Below are 24,348 nucleotides of genomic sequence, written 5' to 3'. Positions count from 1 at the left end.
TCCCCCTGCCCCCCCTCCAGCCACCCATGTCCAGCGACTCTCCTCTCTCCCCTGCCCCCCCCTCCAACCACCCAGGTTGTCCAGCGAATTCTTCAGGGCAGGCAGGAAAGATCCCCACCTGGGTGACTGGAGTGGGGGCAGGGAGAGAGGAGAGTTGCTGGACATGGGTGGCTGGAGGGGGGCAGGGGAGAGAGGAGAGACGCTGGACATGGGTGGCCGGAGGGGGGGCAGGGGAGAGGAGGGTCGCTGTACAGCACTGCATATGTTTAGTATAGTGCTTTAGAAATGATAAGTAGTAGTAGTAGGTGTTTTGGTTATGATCTGCTGATGTCAGGAGAGACCTGTGACGTGCCGCGCATACACAGAACAGCTGCTCTCTACTGGGCATTTGTAGGTGAGTCGGTCACCTCTCATTTATATAGTTAGATATATATAAAGTATCACATACCAATTAAAATGAATTTATCATTGGGCAGACTAGATGGACCATACAGGTCTTTATCTGCTTTTGACACTGTCAATCTTAATCTACTTCTTGCCGCACTGTCCTCATTTGGGTCCCAGGGCTCTGTCCTCTCCTGGTTCTCCTCTTATCTCTCCCACCGTACCTTCAAAGTACATTCTCATGGATCTTCCTCCACCCCCATCCCGCTCTCTGTTGGAGTTCCTCAGGGATCTGTCCTTGGACCCCTTCTTTTTTCAATCTACACCTCTTCCTTGGGCTCGCTGATCTCATCTCATGGTTTCCAATATCATCTCTATGCTGACGACACCCAGCTTTATCTGTCCACACCAGACATCACTGCGGAAACCCAGGCCAAAGTTTCGGCCTGCTTGTCCGACATTGCTGCTTGGATGTCCAACCGCCACCTGAAACTGAACATGACTAAGACAGAGCTTATTGTCTTTCCACCCAAACCCACTTCTCCTCTCCCCCCACTCTCTATCTCAGTTGATGGCACCCTCATCCTCCCCGTCTCATCTGCCCGCAACCTCGGAGTCATCTTCGACTCCTCCCTCTCCTTCTCTGCGCATATCCAGCAGATAGCCAAGACTTGTCGCTTCTTTCTTTATAACATCAGCAAAATTCGCCCTTTCCTCTCTGAGCACACCACCCGAACTCTCGTCCACGCTCTCATCACCTCTCGCCTTGACTACTGCAACCTACTCCTCACTGGCCTCCCACTTAGCCATCTATCCCCCCTTCAATCCGTTCAGAACTCTGCTGCACGTCTTATCTTCCGTCTAAACCGATATACTCATATCACCCCTCTCCTCAAGTCACTTCACTGGCTTCCGATCAGGTACCACATTCAGTTCAAGCTTCTCCTACTAACCTACAAATGCACTCATCGCCCCCTACACTCCTACCCGAAACCTCCGCTCACAGGACAAATCCCTCCTCTCTGTACCCTTCTCCACCACCGCCAATTCCAGGCTCCGCCCTTTCCTCGCCTCTCCCTATGCTTGGAATAAACTTCCTGAGCCCATACGCCAAGCACCCTCCCTGCCCGTCTTCAAATCCTTGCTCAAAGCCCACCTCTTCAATGTCGCCTTCGGCACCTAACCATTCTACCTCTATTCAGGAAAACTCTAGACTGCCCCAATTTGATTCTCTGCACATTTTGTCCATTAGATTGTAAGCTCCTTTGAGCAGGGACTGGCCTTCTTTGTTAAACTGTACAGTGCTGCGTAACCCTAGTAGCGCTTTAGAAGTGTTAAGTAGTAGTAGTATGTTAATATGTTACTATGTAAGAGTGGATAAACACGTCTTGCTCAAGCATGTGCAGCCGGTGTCATTTACTTCTTCCATTAAAGGCCTAGTTGAAGAGCTAGGTTTTCACCTACTTCCTAAAGTAGAGATAGTCTTCTATTAGGCAAAGCCTTTCAGGGAGCGCATTCCAGATTATGCATATCATTCTCAACCATAAACATGCAATTTTTGCTACCTCTAGCTCCAGCTGTCTAGCCAACTCCCAATGTTGAATGTTTAGAAACTTGAACTCTAATATATGCATGCTAAATGTACATGTGTTTATTTTAATAAAGGATATTGTTTTAGACAACCAGGTTTTCTCTTCAACCTAGCTTTTTGGACATCTCCACTGTGTTTCTCTGATAGTGATATGTGTCCACAACAAACTTCTATTGTCAGTAAACATTTGACAGATTTCAGTAATGAAAAATATTTTTGATTTGTCAAACCTAATTACAGATCACACATTGGAGGCCATTTTAGAATGATTGTGTGGTATCTACACATGTAAATAGCAGTATTTTTATGTGTAAATAGCATGCATATGCAAATATCAGTTTGACAATGCTGATTTGTGCATGACTTGATGCAGCAGGAAAATAGATTCTAAGGAAGGGCATGTTCTAGGTGTGGTTTGGGCAGTCTAAAAAATAAAAAATACATGCATTCTTGATTTTGCATGGGAACACATGTATACATTAAAAAAAAATTCCTTATCACCTTCTCTGAGTGACAACAACTGCTCATTTCAGCCAGGATTTAGAAGAGTGATTGAGGGGAGCAATTCTGCCTAACTCTCTGGTTTTTAGAATGTCCTATAAAATGGAGGGCCTGATATTCAGCTGGCAGTGGTCAGCAATCTTTAAGACACTGACTGCCACAGGCTGAATTTGATCTGGCTATTCAGTGCTGGACCAAAATCTAGGCACTGGCACTGAATATCCAGGTCCTGTCCGGCTACCAGAAGTTATCCAGGTGATGGCTGATACTCAGCACCTGTACCCAGATAACTATCCAAGCAAGTTAGGCCAGCTATCTGAATATGGACGGGGCCTGGATAACTGCTGGGTCTGGTCTGACTCCGCTCCTGAATCACCCTGGCATTAACCGGAGAGTGCTGCAACTGGGCAACACAATTGATCCAGGCAAGAGTCTCCCTTGCTGGTCAAATCTGTTTCAATCTTGACCCTGTAGAAAATAGCTTTTAGTTCCTTAATTAGCTACTCTTATATGTGGAATTTTGTAGAATACAGCATTTATACATGCAGATGCTGCTACTTACTTGTGCAGGTAACAAAAATCACCATCTTCATACTTATAAAGCACTGAGTGATACCACCCTTTTTGTATGCATGTATTACTCTAAAATGCTTGCTCCTGCTGTGTTTGCCTGCTGCCCTACATGTATTTTACAAAAGACTTTGCTTTCAGTGTGCCTTTTGTAAAAAAGACAGGGAATTGTGAATATCTCAGCTTGGACATTCGACGTCCACCTAGATGCCCTATGCAAAATCAAGCTTATGGACTAGTGTTGACGTTGTAATGCATCATACTGTACCATACCTTGTATTGTTATTTGAATATTTTTACTGCTGTAATTATCTATTGTATTGTTTGACTTATTCTTGCTGTACATTGCCCTGAGTGAATTCCTTCAAAAAGGTGGTAAATAAATCCTAATAAATAAATAGTATCAATGCCTCTAACAGAATATTGTTTTCTACACTGTAGTTTTGATGTTGCCATGAACAGCTGCATGACGATAATATAATACCTGTGATATTTTTTTTGTCTCACCTTGATTTAGGGGGCTATTCTTACCACGATGCTGGCTACCCGCAATTTCTCGGGTAGGTATTCCAATATACTTGGTCCTAGTACACTTCACTCCACTCCTGCCCTTTTTCTATTTAGGATTCCAAATCCTGAGATGCACCGCCCCTCTTCTAGAGTGTTGCATCTTGGTCTGATGTCATAAAACGTCCTTGTTCCGGAGGTTCTCAGAAGGTGTTCTGGTTCTTCTTGTGTATGGTTATGAGCAGTCAGCTTCTGACTTTGGCAGCCCTCAACCAGTCCAACGTGTCGCTGGTGAGCTGCTAGAGTGACGTCCATCCTTCTTCAGGACGGTTAATGGAGTTGTGGTGAGCTTCCTCCTCCATAAGCAAGATTTCTTTCCAGTTCAATGGACATCGTGCATGCCTCAATAGGTACATGCCTCTCCATCACGGTACAATGCCACCTTTCATTATTTGGAATAATTTGAATAAACCATTCATGTGATGACACTATTAGGAGTGTTTTGCTTGCCTGTCACAACTTGTTTTAGATGTTTTGGCGCATGAGGTAGCTGGTCATGTAATTCCAGTTACCAGCATGGATTTACCCAAATTACTAGGCCTGTCTGAAAATTGCTCGTCAGTGCATGAAGAAAAGTGTGTACTAGATTCCACAGTTCACATACCTTTAACTGAGTTAGAAAGAGGTGTTCATGGGGTGAATATTTAGGCTAGGGAAGTAAAATGGAGCACATCCATTCAATTTTCAAAACTGCATGCACTCTTGTCCCCCAGTTTGATTGACTGCACACATGGTAGGTGTATGGTATACAGGTGGTGTGGGCTCAGGTGCTTGGCGGCTGCTAAGTTTCAAAAGGGAATTAACATGGGTGAGTTACTTGTCAAAACTGGCTGCACTGTACATGGAGGGTAATTTTGTAACAGGGTGTCTAGGTAGGGGCAGCGCATAGGTGTATGTTTTTCACCAGTTTTATAAGGGCAATGTATGCGCCTGTAAAACAGTATCCCAGAAAGCTAAAACACAGTTGCACCTGCTGCAAGGTGCCCACCATGAGAGGTGGTATAGTAAATCTCAATAAGCATAAACAAATATTTATTTATTTGTTACATTTGTATCCTACATTTTCCCACCTATTTGCAGGCTCAATGTGACTTACATAGTACCGGAGAGGCTTTCGCAGACTCCGGTGTGAACAAATACAAAGAGATGTTGTGGTAGGATAAGGTTCATGTGGAACAGACATATTAGGGAATCGTAGAGCGGAAGAGTTATGTTATGACCATTACGTGCTCTGGTTTCGTTGTGTTGCAGAGTTCAGGCATTTAAGTTGGATCGGCAGGGTATGCCTTTTTGAACAGGTTAGTTTTTAGTGATTTCCAGAAGTTTATGTGGTCATAAGTTGTTTTCACGGCCTTTGGCAATGTGTTCCACAGTTGTGTGCTTATGTAGGAAAAACTGGATGCATAAGTTGATTTGTATTTGAGTCCTGTGCAGCTTGGGTAGTGGAGGTTTAGATATGTTCGTGTTGATCCGGATGTGTTTCTGGTTGGTAGGTCTATGAGGTCTGTCATGTATCCTGGGGCTTCGCCGTAGATGATTTTATGAACCAGGGTGCAGATTTTGAAAGCAATACGTTCTTTGGATGGAAGCCAGTGCAGTTTTATTTTATAAGATAAACACATAAGTGCCAAACCCATTCCCACTCTGTCCATTCTCTGCTCCCTAGGAACCTCTACACTTATATTGCAAAAATGTAGACACTATGGAGGAAATTTTATAAATCGCACTCAACAATGGGTGCCAGAAAGGATCAGCGCTAAGTGTGATTCTTTAAAAAGCGCATGTCCTCTATAGAATCTCATTTAGCACCAATTCCCATGCAAAAAATTTTAGGCACCAGACTTAATGCCTGCTGAAACCTGGTGTAAATGCTGGTACCCAAGTTGGCTGTGCTAACCCCCTATTCTATAAGTACTCTTGCAAATGACACCTCTTGCCCCTTTTCAGATACATGCAATGGGAGTTAGACACCCTGCTTTATAGAATAGTGCACAGCCAGATTGCACACATTTTAATCGGTGCCAATTAACCTCAGTAATTGGTTATTAGCACCAATTATTGATGGTTCAGAGCACGTTATTTAATTTGTGCACGCATCTTGGGAGCATGTGAAAAATTGGGCACGCAAATCTGGGCACCATTTATAGAATCTGGTGGTATGGGGGCAATGCTATAATTGGGTGCCCCCTTGTAGGTGCCTCAATGCTGTGTTGGGAGCGCCTGTTCTATAAGACATCTGGGCACCCAGATTCCACTACAAAATACTAGCGTGAACCCGCATTGGTGCACCTAAATGTATACCAGAAAGGTGTTAGGTGCACCAAAATGTGGTGTGCAATACACTTGGTGAGAGCCTAGTCTATAACAGCATCTGGGTGCCCAGATTCTGTTACAGAATACGAGTGTAAACTCTCATTTGCACACCTAACAGTTACACCAGCCATAGACCTGTATTCTGTAAATTACTTATGTAAGGTGGAGCCTCACCCATTTCTCTTCCATGCTGTACCCATGTATATGCCGTCTTGCATTTACACGCTATGGACTAGATTCTATATATGGCACCTGAAAATTTGGTGCTGAAAAAATATGGCATATTGTAAAAAGCACGCCTACATTTAGGCACACTTTATAGAATATGACTACATTTCTGCAGGGATTGTAGATTATGCCAAGTGTCCTTCTGTGTGATTGAATTTAGTCATGGGCAGTTACGCCAAATAAGCCTTGGTATAAATGCCAACCCTTAAATTTGGCACGGACCGAGTATATTCTATAACAACACACATAGATTTTACAAATGCCCATGACCCACCCATTCTACACAGATGGCCATGCCCCTTTTCAACTATGCGACAGAATTTACACACATCATGTTATAGAAAATGCTTAGACGGTTCCGCACATAAATTTTAATTAATGCCAATTAGTGTCAATAATTAGTGGCAATTATCAGCGCTGATTGGCTTGTTAACTAATTAAGTTGCATACGCAAATCTGGACTATGACCGAATTTGCACATGCAACTTACGTCACTCTATATAGAATGCAGGGGTATAGCCACTTGTGGGTGCCCTTACAGAATAACTCTTAGGTGTATTGCTAGTAGTAAGTGTATGTGAAAGAGCTAGTGTTCTGGATATGTAGGCATCTTCTTATCATGGGGGGTAACTCTATGACATGTTGCCTGGTTTAGGGCACTAGCAAGATGCTTAAATATCAGTATCGTAATGTGTTCACATGGTGTGTGCTTTGACGGTGGCTATGTGCATGAATGGGTTTATGTGTGTACATTTAAAAATATTACAATTTACGTGTGTTCTTGCTAACATCTATGTGTTCACACCTTAAATCAAGGTATGTTTTCGGCCAGGCACACTAGGGTTTTATAAAGAAAAGTAGATGCCTACTTTTCTTTATAGAATAGGCTTGAATCAGGTGTCTTAAATAGTAGGCGCCCTGTAATACAATTATACCCTCCATGAGAGTAATTTTATGGCCTGATGCTTTGTGTAAGGCTGCACCTATTTCAAGCCTACTTTTTTTTATAAAATACTATCATAAGTGGCCAAACATGTGTCTTCATTTAAGACATGTTTGCTTACACACTTACAACACTCCTATAGCTGGTGTAAATGATCCCACCTACATTTTGCAAGAACACACATGTAAATTATAGTATTCTACAATCCACAGGCTTGCACCACTCACGCTCTGCCCATGTGCACACTCACTGTGAAAATAGGTGTCATGCAAATGATGAAAGCTGGTAATTTATGAAGTCATTAACAAACATATGTTGCCATTTAAGCAGATGAATGACTAAAACACCAACATTTACCCCAGGGGCGTAGCGAGACACCCAATTTTGGGCAGACCTGGAGCCCAGTGGCCACCCCTTTGCTTTACTCCACTTCCCTGACACCCCCTCCTCGGTACCTTTAATCCTTTAGGACTTCACTGAGCAGCAACTCATTCCCCTTCCTCACACCTGCTCTGAGCCTTCCTTCTGATGTAACTTCCTGGTCCTATAAACAGGAAGTTGTGTCAGAGGGAATGCAAGCAGAGGGAATCTATTGCTGCTTGCTGCCAGCGAAGACCTAAAGGATTAATGGTACTGGTGGTGAGGGGACTGGTGTAACATGACCCCCCACCACCACCCCAATCTCCTGGGGGGAGAAATGCTGAGATTCTTCAGCTGGCGGGGATTGGGGATCCTCTCCAACCACATTGCTGTTGTGCCACTGCTGGGTGGACCTGAGTCCAAAGTGGGTGGGCCTGTGCCCGCCCATGGCTATGCCACTGATTTACATATATGAGAAGGGCAATTCTATAAAGTGGTGAGGCAGCATTTGCACGCATCAAAGGCACCATAAAATGGCACTTAGGCACCCACGTGCACTAGGTGTTATTCTATAAGGTGGAGCCTAAGTTCCACAGTGCCTAACTGCAAGGGGGCATACACATGAATGGAGCATGAGTGCCAGGGGTGTGTCTCCCAGTTACACATGTACTTTACATGCTATGTACCTATGTGCGCCAACTTACGCCTGCTATTGACATGATGTAAGAGGGTGTGCTGTTTACAGGATTGGAGCTAAGCACATGGCATTGGCGTACCTAAACTGAGGCACCACTTTATAGAATTGCCTCCATTGTTCATGCGTAAAACTAGGCCCTGCCTTATAAAATTATTCCCTACATTTTATGACCATCTACTTTTATGTATACATATACTGAAGCAATTGTATAAGTGCCTGTCTGACCATGTGAATCGTTGCTCTACACACTCTCGACTTGCTTATAAAATCCCATATAGACTAAGCCTGACTTAGGCTATTCTAATTAGGGGTGTATGGCCCCAAAATTTTCTTGTGGTATCATTTGTTTTCTTCATGGGGGGGAGGGGTCATGATATCATCACAGGAGCAATATCATTAAGATTGTTCACCAGGGGCAGACTGACCATTGGGACAATAGGGCAGTGCCCAAGGGTCCATAGCAATAGGGGGCCCACTCTCCCATAACCCCCATCTAGTTTAATCACTTTTGATAAGTGGTTAGGGGCCCATGACTCTTACAGGCCTGGGGCCCAGACCACTGTCAGTCTGCCCCTAGTGTTCACACTTTCAGAAAGTGTGTGCACTATTTGTGAAGAGTGTGCACTCTTTCACGAGAGTGTGCACTATTGATAGCACACACAAAAAACCCACAAAATTTCCTGTTTTGTTCTGCTTGTTTTTGTTGGCCAATGACTTGAAACAACACGGGAAATGTTGTTCGCATATCCTATGTCGTTTCAAACTAATGCATATCCCCGATACTAATGTTTCTGAAACAGGTATAACATTTTGCGTTGATTTTTGATTTGAAAAGTCAGTGATATATATACACGTGCTCTCCCTTTTACTTGGCCATTGCAACCCAGGTATAATGCCAGCAAAACGGCTCTGCTAAGCAATCAGATTGTAGCACAGAACAGCCTTGAAGAGCACTTACAGGTCTTGACATATGTCATTGCAGCTTTCTGTAAGAAAGAGAACAAGAATTCAAGCATACCAAAGAGAGAGTGTTATTACAGGAAGGGAGCCCGGGCACAGCAGCCTTATAGCAGAGTCAAATTACAGATGAAACTTGGGGTCAGCAGCCATAGAGAAAGTGAGTGTATATATTATACAGAGGTAGGCGTCCTTATACCAGAGCAAATGTTATAAGAAAAGGAGATGGAATATATCAGATGTAGACACAGCACTGTTTAAAAAAGGGACCTGAGTTACAACAGCCTAATAGGTTAGAAATAGATTGTGTGCATTACACAGCTGGCGAAACAGCTGGTTTTCAGAGAGCCTTACAGAGGGACCATCAGTCTGGACCTGGGAGAGGCCATCTATAGCATTGACTGAACTCTGGAATTTAGAATCCCAAATTCCCTCTGCAAAAACAATTAGCAAGCATACAATATAGCAGAAAGGAGTTTAAAAGCCATATCTCTTTCTACAAAGTGACCCATCTTCACCTTCATGTAGTCTACATGAGGGGTGTGTGTTTATGTAAGGATGATCAAGATGGCACCACTCAATTCCAAGTGTTCACATGTCAATTACTGGCCAAAGGATCATGGTGCTTTTTTTTTTTTTTTCTTTCTTTTTTTTTTTTAATATTCTTGTGTACAGGAAGAGAATGTGTACTTGATGGTCTCATGGAAACACCACAGAGAACTTTCCGGCTGCTCACTAGCTATTCCTGCAGCAGGGAATATCTTAAAACTTTTCTGTGCTGCCCTCACAACTGAGGCCCAGAGTAATGTTGGCTTCCGTGGAGAGGCAACTTATAATATTTGGAAAATAAAAAATAACCACTACTACCACCACAACAACAACAACAAATCTGGAAGCAGCACAGAAATGAACTGAAACTTTAGGTAGTACAATAAGGGACAGTTACTGTAGGTGACATGTGGAAAAACTGCCTCGCCCTCCACCTGCCCAGTCAGGACTGAAAGAGACTCACATCGCTCAGTTCCAAATACACACGTGTGTGTGCGTCCTTGCATACACATAATACCTTGGCACGTCATTTGAGAATTGATGGACATACAGAAGGTAGCTTGGTAGTCCGAACACCATGACAGTAAACTGGAAGATGACTTGCTCTGAAAATTTGTATCTAACTGGTATTTAAAAACTGCCATTCCCCTCACTGTTATCTTTGTGATATAATGTTCCTTGTATTCAAATAAAAAAAATTATATATATATATATATATATATATATATATATATATATATATATATATATATACACACACATACACACACGCATTAAGGTATGTATTATTTATAATTTTATATAGAGATCTCCCATGAAAGGTAGTATGGCTTCAGTAGAGCTTATACCTAGGGAAAGTGGATAAGGATGGTTTGATCAGGATACGTCTGATATGTGAAGAGCTGATATGGTACTGATTCTAGAGCAGGTAGTAGTTAGGATAATATGTGAGATGGAGATAGGGTGATATGTGAGGAGAGGGTAATTGGGGTGACGTGAAGGGGTGGAAGCTGGGATGATAGGCCTGTGATGATGAGGGGGAATTAGGACAATGATCACACAGGAAAGAAAGGATAGTTAGACCTCTCATGATATGTGTTATAGGGAAAGTAGAGATGGGTAGGATTATGCCTGACTTTATTGTTCGTGGGAAGTTAGGAAACAGTGGTGGCAAGTGGGAGGAGAGCTGAGGGCTTAGATTTCCCACACTGCTGAAACAGGGGTCTGCAGCTGTCTGGCTGGAACGTCTCAGCGCCTGACTGTATGAGCTTGGGACTAAAATTAGAGAGAGGAGCGAGATGTTTCACTATGCCACATACATATTTAAATGTGTAGGATTAACAGCCAAAAACTCCAATGAAGGGGGGGGGGGGGGGGGGGGGAGGGGAGCCAGGAAGGATCTGAGGCCCAGACTGACTTTCATGCCTTCTATTTCAGGCTATGGTACACTCCTTGGACAATTCCCTTAGCTCAGTCAGTAGCAAGAAGGGTTTGCTAAAGCAAAGATAATGTTTTCAGCTTTCCACTGATTCCCACTTGGATCACTGAAACTAGGGTGGGTCTCATACTTTCACGCTGAACTTGTTTATTGCTCTACACAGCAACTGCTTCTCTTAACCAGAACTTCATTCACTGTTGTGTGTAATTTAAATACACAGCATACAGAGAGAGAAGCAAAGGGGAAAAGACTTTAAAAACAATTTGTGACTGCAGGAGCTCGGTCCCAACAATCATAGAATTAATTCTGAGCAAGTCGCATTGTGCTCGCTTGTGGAAGAAGCAATAAGGGGGGGGGGGAGGTCAGTTCACCAGTGTCTGTGTGATGCCAGCCTACCCGTGCTCTCTTCCCACGCCTTGCAATCAAGATGCTGATGCTCCTCCTGTGGTTTTTGGTACCCAGCATGATGCTGCTAACCCTGTACCTTCTCTCTCCAGGAGGAAAGAGCGGCAGCAACAAGAAGAGTGATGGTGTGAAGGTAAGTTACTACTCACTGGTTGTGAGCTGATAGAGTTATGGGATGTTCTGATGTTCAGGGCTTGAGTGCAGCAGTCATTACTCAAAGAAATAGCAGCTGTTTTTTAGGCATGGGTGGGCATAAATATCTCTACGTGTGTGTACGAGGCATAGCCAACCAATTTCTTGTGCCGTTAATCACGGTACCACAGCATGCACAATCTCAGCTGAGCAGGGGTTCCGTACTCTGACGTGACGACACCAAACTGGCATCCCTGTTCATCTTTGTGCAGAATCGATGAGTGTCAACATTGATGGCAACTGGGCAGAAGAGTGGAAATCTGCTAGGTAGTCTGAGTTTTATTTCTCACTGTACAGCTATCTACTGCCAGGAAGCTGAGAGGTTGCGTGGGAGCCTTCGCTTCCTGTGTGCTACGCGCCCGCTGCCATGCTCACTCCACTGCTCACAATCTCACTCCGTGCCAGTCGCCTCTCACTGCACTGCTCACACTCCCATTCCGTGCTGGTCACTTGTCATGGTCATTGCACCTACTGTGCTCCTCTCCTTCCACTTCACCATTCACAGAATTATTCCATGCAATTCACCTCTCATACCTCTTATCATTCTCTGCTATTCAACACCCACTTTACCTCTTGCACCGTTACTCCATGCTATTCACCTTTCACATCACCACTGTTTGCACTATGACTAATAGTTTGAAGTTGCTCACTTCTCACTGTTTTCTATGTATCTTTCACACCACTACCTGCTTATCACTCATGTTTCTCAGAACACTGTCCACTTATCATTCTGTGCTACTCACCTCTTACACCACTTTCCACTTATCACTCACCTTTCACTCCACTGCTTGCACTCTCTCTCTCTGTTGCTCACTTCTCTCAGCTGCTTTCCCTCCCTCCCTATCTCTCTTCTATTTTATTTTATATTTCTCTCTGTGGCAGTCTCTAACCTGCTTCCTCCTCATCACTGTCTTGCTCACTATACTCCACTCTGTCTTCATCTCTTCAACTTGACATTTCTATGTTCCCTATCTTGTTTACTCTATTTGTCTCTCATGTTGCCGCCTTCATTATGGCTCATTGCTTCTGTTTCTCTGCTGGTTTCTGTCAATCTTTCCTGCTTGTCATCTGTTAGTGCCAGTGCCTCTTACTGTCCCTGTCTCTTCATCCCCGATTCTCTTCCCCACACTGCTACAAGTGACTGCCGCCCCCGCTATATTGTTCTCTGCAGTTCTGTCTATCTCCGATAAGTCTTGTCTTTGTCTTTGGGCCTCTTCTGTTGATTGTTTTGGTCTCTCCACTGCTCACTTACCTCACCTGCCCTGCCCTTTTTTTATTACCTGTCTCTGGCTTTGTCCCTCTTTCAGTTGGTTACTGCTTGTATCTTTCTCCACTACTTCTTATCTGTCTCTGCTCCTTAATGGTTCTCCCTGTTGCTCTCTTTGCATTGTGACCCACCTTTTGGCTGCCTTTATTTTCTGCTTCTTTTTCTCTCCAAGTCACTTCCTGTTTCTCTCTCTCTCTAGTGCATGCAAGCTGTTTCTTTTGCTTTGTTTTCTGTTGCTTGCTTTGTCTATTTCTTGCTTCCTTTGCTTCTGTATCATTCTTTTTTTTTCTTTGCACTGTATGTCTCTGTTTGGGTGTACAGCATGCTGCCTCTCTTTCTCTCTTTTGCTTGCTGCCTCTCACTCTTCTGCTGCTCGCTCCCTCTCTCACTCTCCTTTCCTATCTGTTCTCCTTGTTTTTCCAGAAAAGGAAGTCCAGTTCCAGTGTCCAGTTAATGGTGAGTGTTTTTTGTGTTCTTCAGAGCCAGTCCTGCTGGGTCCAGGCCATAATCAGAATCTAGTTCAGGCTGACACAGAAGTCCAGTTCTGAGTTCCCTGTTTTCCTTTAGGATACTCATTTCACTTCTTCATTCATTTAGTTTATGTGCATACATTTTTTGCACACATTAATTATTATTATTTTTGCATATCAAGCTGATTTTATATACACATGAAAAAAAATGTTCATACATAAAAAATAAGATAACAAAAAATTAAGAAAAGAACAAATAATGAAACAAAGCAAAACAAAAAAAGAGATGGAAAGGAGCAGCTGGAGAAATTTGACATTCATGACAAGGAGCGAGTAGCCCACTGGTTAGTGCAGTGGGCAGCAAACTCAAGGAGCCAGGTTCAATTTCCACTATAGCTCCCTGTGGCCCTGAGAAAGTCACGTAACCACTTTCCATTGTCCTAGAACTACAAAGCTTAAGATTGTCAGGCCACTAGGGACAAAAAGATGCACCTACATGTTTTAAATGCTACCACAGAAAGATGGTATACCAAATCCATGACCCTTTGACAGTAACATAGTAACATAGTAGATGACGGCAGAAAAAGACCTGCATGGTCCATCCAGTCTGCCCAACAAGATAAACTCATACTTTTTGTGTATACCTTACCTTGATTTGTACCTGTCCTTTTCAGAAATTAAAATACAGAACAGTGAGAAAAGAGTTGGCTCTTCTGAATTCTGTCACTGACACAAGGTTTAATTCTGTATTACTTAAGGAAAGTTGCTCCACTTTCCTAGCCCTCAGGTTGTCCAATATTCAAATGTAATTCAGCAAATAGACAGCAGACCTTTTGTATAAACAATATAATACAATAAAATGTATATTCCGCTACAAACCATTTCTGGATCAGTGCGAATTACAATATATAAAAGAGACTAGGCCAATCCTACAAAAACCATGGTTGCAGTATAACAAACGGCAATCCTGGTTCCAGAGGGATTTTCATACATAATTTGCTGTATATTTAAAAAACAAACAAACCCCATTATAACAAAAGTTCCCAACTTATTTGTTAGAAATATAGAGAATCAGATGCACTAATACTATTTTCCCAATTGGAGAAATCCATGAATCCAGGACTTTAATCTTTCTTCCATTTGGAAAATGCCACAAAGCCTGAATGGCATCCCCCTCCCTCCCAATTAATTTGAAGTGAGCTAAAGGGAGACCCCTGTTTGTATAGATTGGGCTACACTGCATTCCATTATCAATCTATTATTAGTATTATTAGGGGCTTTGCATCATCTTTTATAATTTTGAATCAAGACAAGAATGACCTGAACTGGACTTCTGTGCCCACCAAAAATGGATTCTGGCTATGTCCCCCTGGGTCGCAACTGCTCATGATATAATCTGTACCTAAATGGGGGAAACATTAAGTTAGAAATCATACCTATTTTTCTGAGCTTTAGAGAATAAAAGTTGCCCCCCCTTTGGGTTTAGATTAAAGCACAGGATGCAGAGGGGCTCGGAGAGGAATGTGGCAACTCTGCCTATGTTGGTGTTTGTGATGTTAACAGAGCAGCGGTTCGAGCACATGCAGCGGGCGCAACGGGAAACCAGCACAGGGTTCAGTCCTGTGATCTCAGGACTTGCCACCAAGACACAACGAAAAGTAACAAACAAGATGTGTGATAAATGGTGCTGAGGACACATCACCCAATCACCAACTCATTCCAACCTTGACTCCTGAAGTGGATCACAAGACAGCTGTGCCAGGATCTCCTGTACTTAGGTGTATAGTGGCCCCTAGTGGTGCAGATGCACATTTCACAGTCTGATTAAGATGGCCAGTGCCACTGAAGCTTTTGTTTTTTTTAATTAAAAAGAGAATATAATACACATATAGAAAAACACTTGCAATTTAAATTCTTTCAAACACAGAATATACAATGCTTAATTTTCCACTTTGCTTTCTAATGAAAAAGCTCTGACAAACATTGAGAAAAGGATACCAAATTTGGGAGTGCTGTGACGACAATGATTAAAAGGCAGGGTAATGACAAATTCAGGAAAGAGAGACTCGGGGTGCCAGGGTGCTGTGGATTAAAAAGCAGAAGATTGTAGTGGGATAAGGGATCCTGTGAGAGAAATGTGAAAAGAAAGAGAGGAGCAGAAAGTTGGAGGGAGGGGTAATGAAAGTCCTAAAAAAATACATGAGAAGGGAGGACTATGGATGTTGGGATTCTGTGAGTTGAATGAGAGAGGTATTGCAGATAGGATGGCATCTGTGGGATGTGGGAGAGGGAGGTGGTAGAGATAAAGATTGTAGATATTTGGGCTGGTATAAATATCGGGAAAGAAGGTTGCAATTTTGGATGTCCTGCAAGATTTATATGACACTACAATAGAAAATTTGTAGATGTTATATTAAATGGCAGAGGAAAGCTGTGGATATTGAGTGCAATAATGCAATTGGGAGAGGAATACTGTAGATATTAAGTGATGTGAGAAGCCTGGGAGAGGAGAGTTATGTATATTGAACGCTGTGAGAATGAGAGAGGAGCATTGTGTATATTGGGTTCTAGAAGAATAGTAAAAGAAAACTGTTGATATGGACTGCATTGAGAAAAATCATAGAGGAATTGATATAGGATAGTGTGAGATGATTGAGACAGGAGAGTTGTGGATACTATGAGAAGATTGGGAGAGGAAGGTTGTCAGTATTGAGTGATATGAAAAGTTCAGGAGAGGAATGTTGTGGATGTTGGATTCCATGAGAAGACCGGAAAAGGAGATGTGTGAAGGAGATGTGTGAATATTGGGTATTGTGGATATTGAGTATCATGTGAAGAATGAGAGAGGACTGTTGTGGATACTGGATTTTCAAAGATGATTGAGAAAAGAGAGTTCTGGATATTGGATAGTGTGAGAAGGTTGGAAGATGAGATGTGTGGATATTGGGTGCTGTAAGAAGATCGAGAGTGGAGGGCTCTTGATACTGGATGTTGTGGAAAGATTGGGAGAGGATGGTTTTCGATATTTGATGCCATGAGATTAGGAGAGCAGTATTGTGGATACTGGGCACAGTGAGGAGGCTGGAAGAGGAGATTTGGGGTTTATTTTATAACATGGTGCCTCAATTTAGGTGCCACAATGGGGCACTTAATGCCAATTCTATGAAGGCTTCAGGGTACACCTAAGCCATTATAAAATACTAGCATAAAGACTTTTGATGTGCTGAAACTTAGGAGTGCCAACTTACAGCAGATCAACTGGTGGTGTAAGTTGGTGCTTCTACGTGCACCATGCAATGTGTGCAACTGATAGTATTCTAGAAGTTGTGCATGTCATGTGGTGAAATACCCATGACCCATCCATGCTCAGCCCAGGTATACACCTCCCATGCAGTTTTATGCTGAGCAATGTGGCATGTACCTTATAGAATAGCACTTAGCACTTACGCGCACAAATGCCAGTAAGTGCCATTTATTGGTGCCAATGACACGTATAAGTGACAGTATTCTATAACCTATGCATGTATTCGGCACAAAACATTGGGCGGCAGATTACAGACATGCCCATTTTGTGGATAATGGATGCTGTCATAAGTCTGGGGCAAAAATGTCATGTTAATGGATGTCATGAGAAGAATAGAAAAGGAGACGTGGACTTTGGGAACTGTGAGAAAAATGAAAGAAAAAGATGTGGCTTTTGGATGCTGTGAGAAAAATGGGAGAGAAGGATTGTGAATGTTGGGCACAGTGAGAAGACAGGGGTGTTGTAGGTCTTTAGGTGCTATGTAGAGAGAAGAGAAAGACTGTTTTCAAGGGGTGGGAACTTCTTGACCAGGCCTCGGAAACCTCTTACTTTTCATTTCCCCTCTATTGTTTGCTCAGGAATCCTCAGAGAGTACAAACACCACTATTGAGGATGAGGACACTAAAGGTAGGAGGCAAAGACTGAAGATAGAATGAAATCTACAGTATCTTATCTTTCACAAGCCTCCATGTTTCACACTAAGGGGTCCTGTTTACTAAGGTGCATTAGTGTTTTTAGCGCACGCGCTAACCGTGTAGGCACCTGTGGGGATATTGTAGACATGTACATGGTTAACGCACGTACATGGTTAATGCACGTTAAAAATGTTAACACGTCTACAACGCTGCTTAGTAAACAGGGCCCTAAATAATGGGATTGTATTGACACTTCCCACTTTTTTTTTTCCAGTCCTCTCCATTCCTCTTGGAATTGAGGTTTTATAAAATTATTCTTTTTTTTTTTTTTTTTTAATACCAAGTTATTTGATGTATCCAGATTTGAAAACATTATTTGTTAAGATGTTCAAAAGGGAAGTACTTCCAAAATCAGAATTTTAAAGTTAACATGGCAGTTGATGAAACCTCGTCTATTCTTCTTTTTGCCAGATATTACATGTCAGCTTAAATAGAAATAAAAGAGAGAAAAATAAGTTGATTCCTTTTTATTGGACTAACTTAATACATTTTTGACAAGCTTTCGAAAGCATGGCAAATCTTTATATAAAGTTAAATAAACTCCTGCCGATATTACTCATACATTATTGAGGCCAACCATATCTTTATTACTAGTTCTCCACTTCTAATATGAAGCTAACGCCTTTCAGAAAATGGAAGGATAGAATCTACTGATCTCAACCTTCATTTCAAAAATTTGTGCTCAAGATAGGAAGAAACCCCTTGTTAGAGAAAACTTGTCTCTGCGACACACATTCATGGTCGTAAGTAAATTGGGATGAAAGATTTTGGAGAATTTGGGCACAACAAAGCTAGAGAATGCTTCTCAGATAGAACTGACACAGACCACTTCCCAAAATATGAGCTAACTTGGTTCTTCTCATTTGTCAGTATCTACTTCCTTGATTTAATGCTGCCACTGTGTAAAGTATCTTGCTAGATTTTAGTGCTAGAAGAACCCTTTTTTCAGAAATGCAGAGGGGTTAAGCACAGAGAGGTAAAGTGTTCTGGTTAAGATTGCAGAATCAGTGATGAATAGGGTGATCAAAATTAGGTATCCAAGTTATATAGCTTTGTACAGGAAACATCTGGGCTACGGCGAAACAAACATTTTCTGCCTGCACACTCCTACTAGGAAGCCTAGTGAATTAAGCAATTGTTAAAATGCATTAATGTGATAATATAGAGCACGTTGTTTTTATTTCAAATTGAAATTCACTGTTCTATGTCAGAGCAGATGTAGTGAATCAGAATGATGGGTTTTGTGGATCTATGACTTGTCAACTCAGAGGATTCCTTGAGAACATTCATAAAAAACTTTCATCGCAAGTAGAGGGGCTTCCATTGTGTTTCAAATCTGTTGTTCCTCAGTTCTTCCACATGGCCTTCATAGACACCCAGTTTTCTACAAGACCTACCCTTGTCTTGTCAACTTGAGATGATCTAGTGGAGCTGGATTAGATGATCTTGGAATAACATCTCCTCAAAGATGCTTAGAATATTGCTTTAGGTACCTCCATGCGGATGGCAATTGCTCAGGCAGGGTGTTCCAGTCAACCTCTGTTGATTTCTCCCTGGTACCAGTTCTGTTGACGGTGGTGCTAGCTCCTGCTATAAGATCTATGAAAGGGTATAACATTTTACAGCTGGGATGGGGACAACAGATTAAGGTTTGTAGCATGTTCATAAACACACAAATTCCAAGGCCAAGTTGTAAGTGGAGAGGTTCTGGCTTGAAAAAGTTGGATAGAAAGGAGGGATGAACAGCCACCTGAAAAAGCTTAAGAATAAATAATGCTTCAATACAGGGAACATATGACTCGGAAACAATTCACAAGAGATTTGCAGGTTTTTCTTGAAAAAGTAGTAATATACCCATGCAATTAAAGGCTGACATCAGTGTACCATCTGGAAAACTAGAAGGGAAGAGCTGCTTTTATTCAGTGACATCCTTGCAGTATAACCCTCTTCAATAGCTTCCAGAGCACAAATTTAATCCTGCAGCTCTCCAGGCTACTGGTTCAAAACCAAAATACCCCCATATTGCAAAACTTACATAACTGCACCTGAAAGTGGGACACACCACAAACACATCCCATCCTAAATGAGAGACAGAAGCCCCTTCCTGCCCCTTCCCTTCCTGGGCCACTCCTGGCTCCCATCCTACCCACATAGTTGATACGGCCATTTCAGCTTAGTGACAGTGCATCCAAGCATGCTTCTGGCATTTTCTATTGCTTTTTCTACCTGTTTGGTCATCTTGAAATCATCAGATATGATCATCCTCAGGCCTTGCTCTTTTTTCGTGTACACAGTTTCTTCACCCACTTTACTGCACTTCTCCCTTTGATTTTGGCAGCCCAAATAAATGACCCTGCATTTTTTTGGCTTTTAAAAATGCTATTTGGGAATACAGAGAAATCCATTGAAAATAATTTGCTGCATTAACTATTTTTAATGAAGAAAAAATGTTAAATGCTATCTCACAGCAAGTTATAGATTCAGCAGAGAGTGAAGTAACCTACCCAAGGTTTCAAGGCATATCAGCAGGATTTGAACCCTGGCTTTCCCCCCTTCTTACTCCACTGCTCTAGCCACTAAGCTGCTCCTCTAGTATTGACATTGATAAGCTGTTTGCCGTAGAAGGTGAACAAGGAGAAACATTCTAGAGCTGCAGGATTTTTCATCTCTCTATGTGACTGCAACTGCTTCTTCTCTAGAAGAAAATGCATCCCAATAATTGGCATGCATGTTTCGGTAGATTTGCTATGCAAATATCAATTAGAGTGCCATATGGTAGATTTGGATTTGTTGAGTTTCCTTTAATGTCTTTGGTAAGGGGCACAGAAAACAACATAGTACATAATGACAGGAAGTGCTAATAAATGCCCCATTTTCAGCAGGAGGGTATCCCAATGTTTAATGTCTTTCAAACTCAACTATCTCCTTTGTTTACAGTGCGAAAACAAGAAATCATAAAAGTGACAGAACAGCTGATTGAAGCAATAAGCAATGGGGATTTTGAATCATACACGTGAGTTTTTCTTGTGAACAAATAACAAGCAAACACAGGGTTTATTCTATGTAAGAGTGGGATCAGGGTGATCCAGCTAAAACCTGACCCTCACCCGTCCCTTCAAAGTTTGAAGAACTATACTTCCTGGTCCAGTGCTGATGTCTGCACAGCTACTTCTGCTCTTGGCTTGCTGATGCTGATTAGTGATATCCAGTATCAGGATGGAGCTAAGGCTTCCTGAAATGTGGAGCTTGGGTCAGTTGCTCTGATTTACCCCTCATCCCAAAAGATGGGTTTCTAGTGGTCTAGATCAGTGCTTCTCAACCCAGCCAGTCAGGTTTTCAGGATATCTGCAATGAATATGCAAGAGATAGATTTGCATACCAAGGAGGCATTCGTTGTGGATAAACTGAAAATCCAACGGACAGAGTGTGCCCTAAGGAATGGAGTGAGAACCAGTAGTCTAGATGGCAGGTATGTAAAGGTAAAACAGAATGGGTCAGCAGGATTAAGGGTGGTCTGATGGACAGCTTCAACAACAGATGACAAAAACAATGAGTAGGTTTAAAAGGCAGGTAACAAATATGGTGCCACTAGTATGAAAGCATGGCCACCATTAAAAAAAAATTATAATGTGGTGTAGAATGTTGGGCATCACTACTAATGTTGGAAAATTGTATTAGTGACCTTCTGACCCCCTCCCAACCTTATCCGGAAATTATCATCAACTCTAAACTACAGAATCAGAGATCTACAGGAGTTACAAAGCTTCACACATTTTCTGAAAAAGCTGGGAACATTTTCCTTATCTTTTATGAATTGTTTTTACAGATTTGAGTAGGAGTAGGCATTTGTATGACAGGAAATGTGACCCTATAATATCTATGGTAATGTCTAGGTTCTGCAACAGAAAAAGCCTTAGCAGAAGTTCAGCCAGAAGTTGTATGAAACATCTGTGGTTTTAAGGCAAGAGCTTTTGTTGTTGTTTTTTTTTTTTTTTTCCAAATTTCCAGAGTCCCTAGTGATGACAAGTAATGGGATGCATCACTAGAAGGGAAGTAGAACTGTAGAAGCTAATATAGAATTGTGATGGAGTTTTTGTTCTGCATGGTGGACAGCAGCAGAAAAGTGTAGTCAAATCACTTCAGAAGGCACTCAAAAATAGAATCCAGGAAGAAAGCTAGGTGACAAGAGAATGACAGGCTCATGGTTGAGACAATACCATAAGAAGTGGCTGTGAAATGAACTGCTACAACAAAATGCTAAGCTGAGTTACCACCAAGTGCAAGAGAGAAGGAAAATAGTAAGGCTGGACCCAGACTGTTGCAGAGGTCTGAGGTCTATGAAAAGATGCTGGGGTTTACAGTAGTAGATTAGGTATCAACAGGATGAAGCTTCACAAGGATGCAAGATGATTCGACCACCACTATAGGCCTAAAAACTTATGATTTATCCTACCTGAAGATGGCGACTGAGAGAAAGTTCTGAACGGTGCCTTTTTGGTTGATTTCTCTTTCCTTTTAATATACTTTCCTGGATATATTTTTTATGCCAAAGAGAGAGAGAGAGAGAGAGAGAGAGAGGGTAAGGTGCACACTCATTCTTGTTTACAAACCGGAGGCTCCATTACCTGCCCAATGGATTGTTTTACTACCCCAGCAGTGAAAGATGCCAATGTTGTTGCCTCGCTGCAGGAGGGAGCATTGGGAGATGAGCCACCATCCCTGCCTGAGGCCGATGTTACACTGATCCTGGAAATGTGGAGTCCTCCAACAGCTCGAGCTGAGTGTGTGTGTGTGTGTGTGTGTGAGGGAGGGATGGTCGCCTACCAAAGTGGTGGTTGAGATCCCTGAGGGAGGGATGGTCGCCTACCGAAGTGGTGGTTGAGATCCCAGAGAAGGACCTGTATGACACAAAGAGATGCTGAATGTATCTGTAATCACTGGTGTGGTTCTGATCACTGTTGGACTAGTAGATGGAAGAAGATTGGAATGACCCTCAAGCCTATAAATTGAAATTCCTAATCTCCAAGTTGAATTGAGTAAGCATACTTCTTCTATTAAATCTGCTTCAATTACACTGGATATTCTTTGGGAAGCATAAAATTTTATATTTTAAAACTCTTTTTCATTCTCTTGATGTTTCATTCTTGAACTGCATGTTTAAAGTTTATCTAGATGTTGCCAGGGCCATGCATAAAAGACTCCAGTAGGTTTTGATTTTGAGGCCTCCTGTGTGTTGGAACTTGGAAGCCTTTTCTGCTTGAATTATCCATGTAAGTGTGTGATTAAATTCAGTTCAGTTAACTATTTTATTTATTTATTGGGATTAATTAACTACCTTTATGAAGAGATTCACCCAAGGCAGTGTATAGCAGGTACAGTTTAATATAAAATTTACAATTGTGTTAACAGTATAACAATAGTAAAATAATCAAGAATAAACATAAATACAATAAAAGTGGTAAACTTGAAAATAGTAAATTGAAACCTAATAATAGAACAGTCTCAAAAGATATACAGTTTAACAACACAGGAATTCAAATACCAGAGATATAATATAATGTTAGCATAGTACTAATGCTACAACAAATCAGCATGCATTAGAACATTCAACTAACATAAATATGATGTTGAGGGACCAAGAGCAGATATATAATGAGAACAAGATGCGTGTTAGAGAGTCAGTTGGGATAGTTTGATGGTTAGCCAAACGCAAGACAAGTTCTTTGTATTTTTATTTTATTTATACCCCACATTTCCCGCCTATTGGTAGGTTCAATGTGGCTTACAAGAGTCAGGAGTAAATTGGTTACAGTTTGTATAGAACAAATTAATTTGGGTACAATTTGTATAGAACTAGGTCATATAGAAGAATGAGATTAACGGTTATGGACTCCTTTCACAAAGTGGCACTACTGATTAGCGTGCGCTGAATGCGAAGAAGCCTATGGGAATTGAATGGGCTTCTTCGCATTTAGTGCGCCTCTAATCAGTAGAGCCGCTTTGTAAAAGGAGCCCAATATCTTTTGAGAACCTGACCATCTGACAACATTGTTGAATTCTAGAGCTGTAGGATCTCCTACTTAACCTTCAGATCCACCTTGATCAACTTCTATTCCATAATATACTGTGAAACTTTTGCTGCTGGGTTTTTCTCCTGTTTGCACGGTGATTATACTTGTAACCATTTGCTGGAATTGTGTCTTGTCTTCTGCCTAAAATAGTGGATTGTGATACGGGAGGACATTGTGGTTTATGCATTTCAGGTTAGTTTTTCCTTAGTCCTAGTGGCAGCCATACTGTTTCTGTAACAAGATGTTTCTTGGAAATGAACATTATGGGGGCTGATATTCAGACTGCGGGAGTTAGATCGGGTAACTCCTGCAGTCGGCACTGAGCCTGGATATTTAATGCCGGGACATTTCCGATGACCGGCATTGAATATCTGGTTTATTTTTGGCCAGTTTAAAGATAACTGGCTAAGTTGATATTCAGACTTAGCCAGTTATTTTTAACCTGCAATAAATATCCCACGTTTTCATGTGGCCAAATATGGCTGTTAAACTGGCTTTAAAAACAGGTAGATATCCAATAGGATGATATCACCGGCTATCTGCTAGCCGCTAACTGGAGATATTCAGTAGGGGTAGCTGGTTATTCCCCGCTGAATATCAGCAGATAGCCGGTAAAGCGCTATATAACTTGTCAGTGGCTGTTCTGGCCGGTTAAATGGCACTGAAAATTGGGTTGTATAATTCTTGAAATAAAAAGAAAGATTCATCCTGCCTGACCCACTGTAAACAGCTATCAGTTTCCATGGGAAGCTACATATTTTCTTTTTAGACAATTTGGTATAACAGGATCATTTTCCCCTCCTTCCTTCCTTCCTTCTATCTGTCTTTTTTCTCTGTTTCTCGTAT

The 24,348-nt window shown here is 41.9% G+C and overlaps 1 protein-coding gene across 3 annotated transcripts in view; it reads left to right on the top strand.

The window, feature by feature from the left end:
* Positions 1 to 24,348, top strand: part of CAMK2A (calcium/calmodulin dependent protein kinase II alpha) — a 238,611-nt gene that overhangs the window by 199,052 nt on the left and 15,211 nt on the right. For 2 of the 3 annotated variants that reach the window (XM_030212236.1, XM_030212234.1), the window contains exons 12-16: positions 3,564 to 3,606; positions 11,596 to 11,636; positions 13,386 to 13,418; positions 17,315 to 17,363; positions 20,369 to 20,444. In XM_030212236.1, coding sequence (XP_030068096.1) covers positions 3,564 to 3,606; positions 11,596 to 11,636; positions 13,386 to 13,418; positions 17,315 to 17,363; positions 20,369 to 20,444 — 242 coding nt within the window. The remainder of the gene's footprint in view (positions 1 to 3,563; positions 3,607 to 11,595; positions 11,637 to 13,385; positions 13,419 to 17,314; positions 17,364 to 20,368; positions 20,445 to 24,348) is intronic. The other variant, XM_030212235.1, reaches the window with a different exon arrangement.

Source organism: Microcaecilia unicolor, chromosome 8, assembly GCF_901765095.1.
Source record: "Microcaecilia unicolor chromosome 8, aMicUni1.1, whole genome shotgun sequence".
Taxonomy (NCBI): Eukaryota; Metazoa; Chordata; class Amphibia; order Gymnophiona; family Siphonopidae; genus Microcaecilia; species Microcaecilia unicolor.
This window is presented reverse-complemented; position numbering and strand designations above follow the sequence as displayed.